Below are 13,354 nucleotides of genomic sequence, written 5' to 3'. Positions count from 1 at the left end.
ACCGCCATTGTGCACTGATGCAGTGGAATTTCGACTGCCTCACCGCCACGCCTGTGCCAGTTCTGTTCCTCGCTGGGCACTGGGCACTGGGCGTGGCATACAGGCTGGCAGAGTGAGATGGCCGTGCAGGCGGATGGGCAGAGCTGAGGTGGCAGCCAGTACCCACTGCGGAGGAAACTGACCTCTGTGGGTGTAGTCAGTCTCAATGTGGTGAACATGTTTTTTGTAGGCTTAATACTTTATACTAACTTTATACAATGAATTTGGTGTGCGTGCGTGTGTGTGTGTGTGTGTGTATCTCACACAGGAGGGGCATAGGGGCGGAGTATCCACAGGAGGCATTGCTTGAGTGATGATGGTCTCACAACAAGATGTTGTCACTCACCTTTTACTATTGAAATAGTGATTTTGACTATTTAACCATTTTAGAAACCAGAGGCATGTGCTGTATATGTAACCTAGCATATACCTCTTCATTATGACGATTGCTCTTTTACATAGCAAGCCAAATGTGGGATAGATGTTTTGTGCTTCTACGGTATTATGAAAATGATTAACTATAGTGATAATTTAGCACAGAGATTATTTAATCAGAAAAAATAATTAAGACATTAATCCGACAAATGTTTAATCTGATAAATTGAAGTAAAACTACACAGATGGAGAGTGTGCATTTTAAATCCAATTTGGAACGCAGTGTCCAATCCTCACGTGGCGTAATTTCAATGGATCACGGATATAGTGACCGATTAGTGAAAATTGGCAGCAGTTGCAAAATAGTTAGTTAGGCCAGATTAATACAGGTCTATTCACTGAAATGAATACGTTTTGTTTCTTGATAATAACAATTTTAACGAAATTACTTACAGGCACACAGTTACTTATGCCTGTACATGTATAGGCATTCTTGTTTTAGTTATTTTGCTGTCAACTGGCTTCAAGTGTGAAGCAAAAAACACGTTTATTTAGTATAAGGATTAGGCTACTAAAGATGTGTTATTTCATAAATCAATATTCTCTGGAACTAGAATAAAGTAGTCCCACTCAGTTACCTTATAGTCTGCCTACTCACATTTTCTTAGTTATCTCCTCTCAAAAGTGTATCGTATCCTGCTTATAACTAAAGGTATGAAATAGAATACCAAACCAGTATAAAAATATTTTTTTAAAGGCCTTTTGTTGAAGTAATTCTAACATCTAATTTGGTGCCCACAAGGGTTGGTTAAAAACAAATGAATTATTTTATAATGACCATATACATTTTATTGGTAGGCCTTGATCTACACCAAAATCAATATTGTTGATAATTAACAGCAAAGATAATAATCATATTACATATTAGATGTCAGTATTAATATATTCTTATTTTTATCATTATGATTATCCTATTAGTATTATTTCTCTGTTTCTCTGCAAATCTTTCGACTTCCATTTTCCTATCTCTTTAACATTAATTTCAGTTAATCTAATCCTAATTTATGTGAAAATAAACGTGATATTTTGGTTATAGTAACCTGTCATGAAGGCTATGCACAGCAAAAGGGGTTGGTTGTATTTTCATCAGATCCCATTGGCCTACTGAGAGAACCCAATATGGCTACGGAACATATATCTTTCTCCCTTTCAGAAATGCCTAGACAACCGTTCTGCTGTTTACAGTAAAAGGTGCATCCCCGAATTTTTTATTTTTTTAAAGAAGGTCACTTTTGTTCGGGAACGCGCACATAAACCATTCTTAAGCCTATACCGATTGAGAATAATGAACAGATGCCACTGAATTAGGAAAGAAATACTCGCCCCTCCCAGAAGTACCACTTTGGCCGGGCGCGCTGGCTGGCACGTGGCACAGCTGGCAGCGCGAGGGCGGGCTCCTCTTCTCGCGCTTAGCCTACTGGTGCTGAGACATTTAGCGTTTTGGCAGCGGTCGCCACCACCCAATGCCAACCACCGCCCCCAAAACTGTATCCTACATTACAGTTAAAGTGAGGGGATGGCACAAAAAGGGTGCACGCCACACTCTTTCCTCATGTGGCCTTTCACCCTAGACTGTGGAATGAAACTTTTTTCTTAGAGGCTTAACTTCAATGAATTCCATATGAAGAGACCTCTATAGCTTATTTGATAGAGTCTAGGCCTAGGCCTATAGGTTGCTGTGGCTATCGAAATTATATTTGAGTTCAGCATTAGCCCATAGGATAGGCCTCAAGTTTAGACTACAATTTTAGACTTTTCCCAGAGCCTTCGTATCGTTAAGACCATCGTTAGAACCATCTTGCGATGTATCTTTAGTAGCCTACCCGATCTGTTTCCCAGAGCTTTCGTCAGTAACGTTGCTCTTAAAAACCTTTGCACATCTACGAGTGATCCAGACCAGTCTTAGACCAGCCAAAGTGCATCGTTAGATGTTTTTTTTGCCCTTCCGCGTCTTTTTATTCACAGAATATCTCCGCTAAACATAGAATCAAGATGTTTAGGCTGGTATACATGTGACTGTGACCGCCTATAACTTCATAACGAAGTTGACTACAAAACAAAGTTGCGAAAGTATTTGCAATTGTTACAAACAAGTGAAAGATAAAACGATGCTTCAAATGAAAATCAAGATTACTGCATTAAAAGATAAATAGGCTACATGGGCCTCTATATTTCAATCATATTGTTTGATTTTGCCACTAGGCTACTCTCTGTCATTTTTTCCTCAATATGTTTAATGATGTGTGACAATATGTGCGTAATAATATGCCCAATCTGTGATTTAGTGCTCTATTATTGGGTAAGCATAATACATCGCCTCAATATTTGCAGCCATAGGTGGTTATATCTCTCTAGGAACTGATCCGTCGTCAGTATTGTGGAATAAATAAGGTTAATGCTATATTAGCTTTTCTTTCGATCCTATCAGAATCGACACATGGTCTAACGACTCACTTAGCGAACGTTATCTCTCTCTAGGTGCTTGTTTGAGAAACACTTAATAAGTTGGCTCGTAAATAACGATGCAACTGGTACGATCATCATAATGCTTACATTGCAACTGGGAAAGGAGGCCTTGGTCATTAGGCTGCAATATTGTTGTAATTCATCGCAGTTTTATATTTTTTCACTTTATACGACTGTAAAGTGGGGAATGTATAAAGATAACACCAAACGTTATTTTAGATAGGCCTATTGAAATCTCGTGCAACCTGTGGCCTGCCGCACGCCCTTCTCACTGTTGAAGACGTCCAGTGAATTCTTCAAAATAGTGAAAGGTGAAAGGCAAATCGACGACGAGTATGCCTGTAAATATCGTTATTCTATAAAGTAATTGTACATTAATATAATTCAATTACTATTGTTATCTGCTGGTGTGAGTGCGATATTTCTGTTTGGTCCAGACACTTACATTTGAGGACCTGCCAAGTTGTAGCATAGCAAGCTGTTTTCTCGAATGTGGTGGGCCTTTGCCACGCCAAAGTGCCTTTGACCCCTCTGATGTTAAAACGCTAAAAATATTAGGCACGAACATTTATTTTATTTTATTTCAGGCAAATATAATTTTTCAGAGGCAGACCGAGGCAAGCTCTCACACATAGTCTACTAAAGGCTATTGAACTTCTTATTTGATCGTTTTATTGCCTGAATAGGCCCACATATGCCTGTTATTTTAGGCCATTCTTTTAGTATGTGTCGCCACAATTTTTCTGCATATTCTAAGCAATCTGACCATTGTATTTGATATAAAAAAAATATGAAAAAGATTAGAAGTTAGATTCTGAACTGAAAATAAGTTACAAAGAAATATATCTGTGCAACACAATCTATTAGGCTAATTATTCATTTTTTGTTTAAGGGGCAGTCCTTGATGGGCTCCCCAGTGCCCGCTGCTGATCATACGGACGAACGGTGGAACATATGGGTCCCGGGGCAGCGGTCCAAAGTGGCGGGTCCTTTCAGTAAGTCACCACCACTGATAATATTAAATCCAACATGCTTATAAAGGACTAACCATCTACAAACACGCGTGGTTCTATGCTATAAAATGGGAATATTGTAAGCAATATTGTATCATTCACATTGGCCACCACATTTCTAAAGAAAGATATAGCCTAGATGTGGTTATAAATGTGTCTTGCATTTGTTATCTCGGCGAGAATGCTACGTTTTTAGAATCTCTGAATGGAATTTAATTTTGTTCAAATGAAATTATTCGTTGCAACTGGTGTTAAAATGCATATAATACATCAAATACAAGCATTTCGCTGCACCTGCTTTAACATCTGCTAATCTGTGTACGCGACAAATAAACAGTGATTTGATTTGACTCATTTTATTTTCAAATATGTAAATAAACGTAGGTCTGTAAAGAATTGCTTATATTAAAGTAACTTGGCAAATACATTTGTTTCAAATATATTAAACATATGATATGTGGGCTATGTAAAAATATACCCTAAACCAAAAATAGTAGAGGAAAGGCCTATCCAAATGTGTCATAAGCTCTGGTGCAATTTCTCCACATCTATATGCTGAGAGCAATTTGCGATAGGCCTATATGTCCCATAATGAAAAGATACAAATGAAAAAGGTCTGTTATCCTCAATGGGGGGGGGGGGGGGGGCGGGGGATATTAGGCATCTGATCAAGTATTGTAATATGATAAGAATATACTTTTTGTCTAATATATGAAGTGCAGTGCCAAAACCTCGTTACTGAATAATGCCTGCTAGTGTTGATATTGTGTATAGGCTATAACAACGAGGCTATTTGCGGCATGCCCCATTTAAAAGATTGGCAATAAACTCTTAATTTACTGTATCTAGGTTTATAAATAAATATTGGGTTACATTTGTTTTGCAGTAGCTCTAATAGGATAACAATTTCTCCGTCTAACACTAGGCTCCAAGTGTATGTCATAGGCCTAACAGCCATTTTTCTTGCTCGACTCAATCGGTTTCCTATTTACTTTCCTCTCCTTAAATTATCCAAAAAATGGTATTGTTGTATTTTGTTTCCATCATAAATGTGTGTCATCCGAATAATAGGCTATCGGCTATCATTTATATCCCATATCTTCTCACTGTGTAGCCAGCCCACATTGATTCTAAAATAATCACCATAATGGAGCTCAAAGCCTAAATTAGCATAAGTCACATTTCCATAAGTCAATTTATAAGTAACTTAGTGTGCTTTCTCTAGTCTAGAGGGATAGGCGTATACAATTTTGCGATTAAACTTATTTAGAATGCAGTGAGGGGCTCTAAATGGGTACCAAAATTAGTTCGAAGAAAATTGAAAGTTACATGGACAGTCTCCATAGCTATAGGTTTAGGCGTGAATCGTGATGTTTATGAATGCTAACTTGCCTGAAGGCAATTTACTTGTAAGTGGTCAAATTAATGTCCAAAAGATTAAGTCACAGACAGAATAAAAAAATGTATCTAACTGAATAACGTTACATGAAGGGTTGGTCGAATCTCTCCTTTATTAAACTTGAGGGGTAAAACACAGATGGGGGTGGAGGGGGGGTGGAACGAGATGAATAACGTTACATGAAGGGCTGGTCGAATCTCTCCATTAAACTTGAGGGGTAAAACACAGATGGGGGAAAAAACTAGGTGAAAAAACGATTAGACTATAGGCCTATTCCTAAAACAGGGATTGCAAGTTTGGTCGGTTGAATGATACATTGTTATTCGTTTCAATAATGGATTTGGAAACGAACCTGCTGCAGAAAGTGGTTGTTGTCACTGAAATAATATTTTGATGAACTCAGTTCCTATGAATTAGTCTATGTACGTGCAATAGCCTATGTACCCAAATCATTCATTTGTGATGATGCCATCATGGAGTCCTTGTCTACAGTAAGCTCCCCCCCACCCCCCTTGGTCAATCACCGCATGTCAGACAGTTATAAAATATTGTTTTATTTTTTAATCATAGCATGTTTCGTTCATGTAGGCCTATACATCATTTGTTTTGATTGCACTCATATTCTGCATACAGGTCGACATTTGATTGGAGATATTGATTTCTGACACACCTTAAAATGTACATTATGATAGTTCAGGAATGACATCAATAAAACAGAGGACCAACATTGACAATATAGGGCTTTTTCTCTCAATTCCTGGCACCCCATCTCCCGTCCTCTAAAAACCTCATCCAGTGTCAAAATGGGTAGGCTATTATAACATTAGGATTGTCATTTGGGTATTTAGGGGTCCGCTAGGTTTGTTCGGGTTTTGGAGGATTCAGTTGTGGAAGAAGGCGTTCAGTTCCTCGTACACGGGCGCCCTGTCATGGTGTAAGTGAACGTCATGAAACGGCGGCGGCACGTTTTCAGAGTGCGCGGAACCGCTGCGCACTCCTGATGGGCCGAACGCTAGGCCGTGGGCAGCAGGTGCGCGAGATGCAGACAGTCCAGAATAGTGCATAGCATAGTGATAGTTCCTGTCTGCATCTGGCGACACAGACTCCTGTTGCCTCACGGAAAAGTTTCCGTTGACGCACACAGGCGGACTGTGATGGCCCTCGTAGTCAGGGCTGTTGTACTCCGGGGAGACGGCCCCTGGGTAGACCGCGTCGCCGTAGCCGTAGTTATGGGTCCTCATATGCCCACTAGAGCCGGGTTGGCACTGAGGGCTAGACAGACGGGGACACTGGTAGGAGTAAGGGTGCACGGAGAAAGAGGAGTTGGGGACATGGAACCGGGCCCCATCAGGACACTGCTCTGTCAAGAAGTTCCGAGAGTTGAGCTGCAGACAACCAGCAACTAGATTCGTGGTGGGCTGTGATAGGCCCTTGCACAGTGTCTGCACGTAGGATACCACATCTGGCCTTTTACCATTGCGCAATATCTCTCCGAGCGCCCAAATGTAATTCTTAGCCAGTCTCAGCGTCTCTATCTTGGAGAGTTTTTGCGTTTTGGAATAACAGGGGACTACTTTACGCAAATTGTCCAGTGCAGAGTTCAAATCGTGCATGCGCGTTCTCTCTCGTGCATTGGCTTTTTGACGCCGCACCTTCGAGCGCTCAATCCTTGCTGGCGTCATCTTGCGTTTCTTTGGGCCGCGCTTTTTGGGTTTGTCTCCCCCCTCGTTCTCATCCCCACAATCCTCATCGTCGACGTCATCGTCGTCGTCGTCATCCCCAGCCATCTCTGACTGATCCCGGCTGCTTCCCTCTCTGGCGTCGCCGTCATCCAAGTCGTCGTCTTCCAGGTGATCCAGGTCGTCCTCCTTGGTTTTGGAATCCTCGCCCTCGCTGTCCTCCACCCAACCCGAGAGCTTCTGGACATCCGGCAGAACCTCGCTGAATAGCCTTGTCAACATGGTGGCACTGGAAAACATCACAAGACAGATGAGAACTTAGGTCCTAGAGAAGCAGTTTCAGACAGTGCATAAGTGAATAGGCTATGTATTATCCGAATATAGATTTTTTTTTAAATACAAATATTGATTTTGATTGACAGACGAGATGCAACAAAAATGTAAAAATATTTAATAAAAATACTGTCAGAGAATAAGGTTTATAGGCATATAAGCTTTAATAGTTGAACGCAGAATTCAAAATTCCTTTTCATTTACATTTTAGTCATTTAGCAGACGCTCTTATCCAGAGCGACTTACAGTTAGTGAGTGCATACATTTTTCATACTTGCCCCCCGTGGGAAATGAACCCACAACCCTGGCGTTGCAAGCGCCATGCTCTACCAACTGAGCTTTAGACCTATGAGTGCACTTGAGCCAAGTTCCATAGGCCTGTAATATAATATGCTAATGTATAATAAGAATACAATGTATTTCCATAAAAACAATACTTTTAGAAATCTTGTTAATTCATAAGTCAAAAATTACTTTGATTATTCGTCAAAAATAACATATTATTAAATATTTCAATCTTAGTAATTTTGTACGTCTTGTAGGCTAATTAAAGTTGTAGGCTAACAGCTGTAGCCTACATTTACACATTTGGGGGGTTTCTGTTGCTATAGATGGGCGACAGACGCGACCCAACGAAAGCTCTTCCCCAATTCCCCGTGCACGTGCCTTGGCGTGCCCTCTCACAGCATGTTTCTGCGGTGCTGGTCCTATTATAAGGTCCCATGGGGCACATTGGGCGTCGGGTAGACCCATTCACCCCATTCCGCATCCCCCCACTATTTCTGGCCACATTCCAACACAGGCAGAATAAATTGTGGCATTTTCAAATATACCAATAAATGAACACACCTTTCTGATAATATTCACGCTTTACTTAATTGTTATTTGCATTGAATTAGAACAATTTCCACGCATATGTGATGGACCTAAATGGTTATGCCAATATGACATTTCAGATTAGCTGGTAAAATAGCCTATGTTTTCTTTTCTTTCCCCTTTCAAAATTAGTAAACTACCACACCACAACTATCAAGCAGATTCAGTTTTCAAAAAGATTTGTGGAGGGTATCGGGATTTGGAAAAATATAATAAAATCAGCTGGGGAAAACTACGCTAAGAGTTAGGCCTAATTACAATTAACAGGTTAATTATGTATAAGAATACAGATTTTCTAATGATCGGAATAAATAGAAAATCACGAGGCTCCTCAATGAATTGATAGACTAAAAAGTATTCTACTTCGAAACAAGAAGCTTCAGCTAACCCTCTATTCATCTTGGCACAACAGGCACCAAGTCCACAATAAATCATGCCAAATAAATACATTAATCAATCAATATATTTTAGATAAATCATTCAACAGTGATATTAGAAAATAGTTCTTAAATTACTTTTAGAGTTCAAAATATTGTGATCATGTTAAAAAAACGTAATGCCTCTAGTAGGCTAATGAGCCCAGCTGTGCATGTTAGTGCGTGGATTTATTTTTCTAATTATATAAGTATAATGTAATTAACGCAAACCAATACCTGTCAATTAACCTACATGTAACTCTATAGAGAATCACTCCCATAGTGCTCTGCATGGACACACACACATACACACATACACACGCACACACCATGATTACCTTTCCTTTTATTTTGATTTTAGGTTCTGTCCCGAAATGTCTCCATTTCAAACGGAGATAAGATTTAAAGTGTCCCAACCCCCTCTCAAAGCAAATGACACAGCTCCTTCGATAAGCCTGCAATATGGTTAGAATAATGCATGTAGATCTTTAGGAGAATGTATGTCGAATTGATAGTTTATTAAATGCTTAGCTAGGTTATTAAATACAGTCATCTGCGCTGTGGGATCAATCCCCTCCAGTGTTCACATTAAATGATAGCTAGATAAAGAGCTGGGAGCAAAATTAAATGGTATCTTTGATTAGATCTGCCACACTTGATAGGAGATAAAACAACGAGCGGAGCAGCGTTATATCGCTGAATAATATAAATTGATTCATGCCCAAGATACGCAGTTGTTTCTCTAAAGATAAATGTTATGAAATAACAAATGTTCCATTCGACATTTGTGTAAATTCTCTCGTTGGTGTTAATTCCATAATTCGTTTAGGACCATCCCAAAATGTTCAACCTACCGCCGTGTTGGTGCTCGGTGAGGGGCGAAAGCGCGTTTGTTTACACCATCTCCGGGTGGCCAGTCCAAGTCCACACCCCTCCTGCACGGACACTCCAATAGGTGAGGCTGTAGCCTAGCTCGATGCTTCTTCGCTGTGTTATCCCTACCCCAAACGCACGGAGACAGTAGTGTGGCATCCTCTACCAGGGCTGGGTGGGTTACATACCAGCTATGATGCCAGGCCATATGGCTGGCACGTCATTGGCAAGAGCCATCACATGAGCGCGGGTGATTGACATGCGCCCGCATTCACAGAGATTGCATTCCCGAGGGAAGAGGGACTCGCCATCTGTCACCGCGCTCGCGCTCACACAGCCAGAAAGAGAGAGAGAGGCAATGAAAATGGAAGGAGAAAGAGAGTAACAAAAACGGAGAGAGAAGGAAGGAAATGTTCTCGTTTGATGTCGTTTTTAAGATCGATTTCACTTCTATCATAGCATAACAATGGACACCCATTATTTATTAATCTATTTAGGCCTAGCTATGCATTTAGGCTACATAACAGGGATTTTATATATCACTGCTTCTTACAATCAGATAAAATACAGAATTAATGTTAATTGCACACCAAACCATAGAGTAAACCACATAGACCACCAAGGTACAATTGCTTAAATGAGTCAATTGAACCGAGATAATCAGGGCTGTGCTCTGAGAGAGCCCCCTAGCTTAGAGATGCCCACATGCCTGGCAGGACTAGTGGGCATGGATACTGATGGGTGGTGCCCAAGGTGGCACAGACAGACTCACCAGAGTGCAGATGGAGGACAAGGTGGAATGAAAGAGGGGCAAAAAAAGACAGAGCATTGATAGAGAAGTCAACAATTCTGTCAATGTTGTCACTGTATGACAGGGCACTTAGAGACTGATGTGTGGCTTTAATTTCTCATCATCAATGTAGTTAATCTAAGGAATATGTATTGAGAAGAAATAAAGATCTTTAGTAGCCACGCATTCTTTGTAATTGTCCAAACTCTGAATTGGGCAGGGCATCCATCTTGAATTGGGGTGTGACGCGTACTGAGTATACGAAGAGTCAGGATGCAGGAATTAACAAGGTCAAGGTTTATTTAACAATGAGCAAGAGAAATAACAAAGAGAGTAAACAACACGAAGCTAAACAATCCCTCACATCATCATCCAGAACAGTCCAGGGCTGTGAGGGGGAAGGAGCAGCCGGTATGATACCTCATTTATCCGCCGGAGGACCTTAAACGGACCTTAAACGGCCCCACAAACCGGGGGCTCAGTTTCTTGCAGGGCAGGTGGAGAGGGAGGTTTTTTGTGGACAGCCAGACACAATCACCAGGCTGGCATAGAGGGGCCTCACTGCAGTGGCGGTCGGCTTGGTCCTTTTGCCGACGAATGGCCCTCTGAAGATGGACATGCGCAGCGTCCCAGACCTGTCCGGCCCTGTGGAACCACTCGTCGACAGCGGGCGCGTCGGTCTGGCTGGGTGTCCAAGGGGCCAGGGCCGGCTGGTACCCCAGGATGCCCTGGAAGGGAGTGAGCCCCGTGGAGGAGTGAACAAGGGAGTTCTGGGCATATTCTGCCCAGGGAAGAAACCTCGCCCACTCACCCTGCCAGCTCCTGGTTCATGCGCTCCACCTGCCCATTAGACTGAGGCCTATACCCGGAAGTGAGACGATGTCCTCCGGAAGTCCATAATGCCAGAAGACCTGTTGAAACAGGACCTCAGCGACCTGGAGAGCAGAAGGAAGACCAGTTAGTGGCAAAAAATGGCATGATTTGGAGAACCGATCTACGACTACCATGACTGTGGTGAAGCCATCAGAACGTGGAAGGTCGGTGACAGAGTCTATGGACAGGTGTGACCAAGGTCGCTGAGGCACTGGGAGAGGAACTAGTTTGCCGGGGCGTTCCGAGGAGTCTTCGTTTGGGAACATACGGAACAGGAGTTGACGTAGCAGGAGACATCAGAAGCCAAGGTGGGCCACCAGTATTTTTGGGCTAGAGAATGCAGGGTGCGCGTAATACCAGAGTGCCCTGCCGTAAGGGTGGTGTGTGCCCAGATCAGCAGGCGGTCACGGACACTGGTGGGTACATACACGTGCCCCGGAGGGGCGTTGGCAGGCGCTGGGTCCTCCTGAGCCGCCAGGCAGATGTCTTCATCCACATCCCAAACGACAGGAGCAACGATGAGAGACGAGGGCAGGATAGGACCCCCCAGATCCTTCCTTTCTCCGGTATGGTGCATCCTGGAGAGTGCGTCGGCCTTCACATTCTGGGATCCTGGGCGGTAGGACAGAATAAATTGGAAGCGAGTGAGAAATTGGGCACACCTGGCTTGACGAGAGTTCATCCGTTTCGCTGCCCGTATATGCTCCAAATTCCGGTGGTCAGTAAGAATCCGGAATGGATGGACTGCGCCCTCCAGCCAGTGTCTCCATTCCTCCAGAGCGAGGACCACCGCAAACAGCTCCCTGTCTCCAACTCCACAGTTCCTCTCTGCGGAAGTAAGCTTTTTAGAGAAAAAGGCACAGGGATACATTTTCTCTGGCTTACCGTGCCGCTGGGAGAGGACCGCATCCATGCCCTCCTCCAATGGCATAGAGGAGGAGGGCGCCCACCTCCAGGATGAAAGGACGAGATGGATCTGGGTGTTTTAGGATGGGCGCTGTGGTGAACTCTCCTTCAGCCTCTTGAAGGCAGCGTCAGCCTCAGGGTTCCAGGCCAGCTTCTGAGGCCCACCCTTAAGGAGAGAGGTAAGCGGGGCGGCAATGGAGCTGAAGGACCTGATGAAACGCCGGTAGAAATTAGCGAAGCCCAGGAAGCTCTGTAGACCCTTGATGGTGGTGGGAACTGGCCATGACCTGACGGCGTCCGTCTTCACTCCTTCCATGAACACCCCCTGAGGACTGATCCGGTATCCCAGGAAGGAGTTGGCCTGTTGGTGGAATTCGCATTTCTCCCCCTTCACCAACAGGCTGTGTTCCCGGAGGCGGAGTAGGACAGCTCTGACGTCCCTGACGTCCTCCATGAATGTAGCCAAGTAGATCAGGATATCGTCGATGTACACCACCACCTGTCTACTCAGCATGTCCCGGAACACGTCATTGACGAAGGATTGGAACACAGAAGGTGCGTTGGCGAGGCCGTAGGGCATGACACAGTATTCATAGTGGCCTGAGGTAGTGCTGAATGCATTCTTCCACTCGTCTCCTTCCCGGATTCGGATCAGGTTGTAGGCACTCCTCAGGTCCAACTTGGTAAAGTACAGGGCCCCTCGTAGCTGCTCGATGGCCGATGGAACCAGAGGGAGGGGGTACCGGTACTTGGTGGTGACTGCGTTCAGCCCCCTGTAGTCAATGCATGGTCTCAGTCCTCTGTCTTTTTTGGCCACGAAGAAGAAGCTTGTGGAGGCAGGAGGTAGAGCGTCTGATGAACCCCTGTTTCAGGGTCTCCGCCACATACTTCTCCATGGCCTCAGTCTCCGACATGGAAAGGGGGTAAATGCGTCTCTTCGGGGGGTGTTGTCCCTCCAGCAGGTCAATGGCGCAGTCCCAGGGCCTGTGGGGAGGGAGACACGTAGCCTTTAATGAAGAGAAGACATCGGAGAGATCTGCATACTCATGTGGAATGTTGGGCTGGAGGGCGGACTCCGGACTCTCCACTGACGTGGAACAACAAACCACCGGCAGGCAGGTCTTCCGGCATGAGGTGGACCAGGCTGTGATCCTCTTGGTGCTCCAATTGATGGTGGGGTTGTGTAGTCTGAGCCAGGGCAATCCCAAGACGATCCGGTGAAGGGGTGATGTGACATTTTTACATTTTAGTCATTT

At 43.6% G+C, this 13,354-nt stretch overlaps 1 protein-coding gene across 1 annotated transcript; it reads right to left on the bottom strand.

The window, feature by feature from the left end:
* Nucleotides 1-6,233: 6,233 nt before the first annotated feature.
* On the bottom strand, nt 6,234-9,737 carry LOC311106207 (neurogenic differentiation factor 2-like; the record flags this gene model as incomplete). The annotated part of the gene is made up of 2 exons (XM_084148516.1): nt 6,234-7,320; nt 9,511-9,737. The coding sequence occupies 2 exons, from the start codon at nt 9,735-9,737 to the stop codon at nt 6,234-6,236; spliced, it is 1,314 nt and encodes a 437-aa protein (XP_084004642.1).
* Between the last annotated feature and the right edge of the window lie 3,617 nt (nt 9,738-13,354).

This window comes from Coregonus lavaretus, assembly GCF_964263955.1.
Source record: "Coregonus lavaretus genome assembly, chromosome: 1".
Lineage (NCBI taxonomy): Eukaryota > Metazoa > Chordata > Actinopteri > Salmoniformes > Salmonidae > Coregonus > Coregonus lavaretus.
This window is presented reverse-complemented; position numbering and strand designations above follow the sequence as displayed.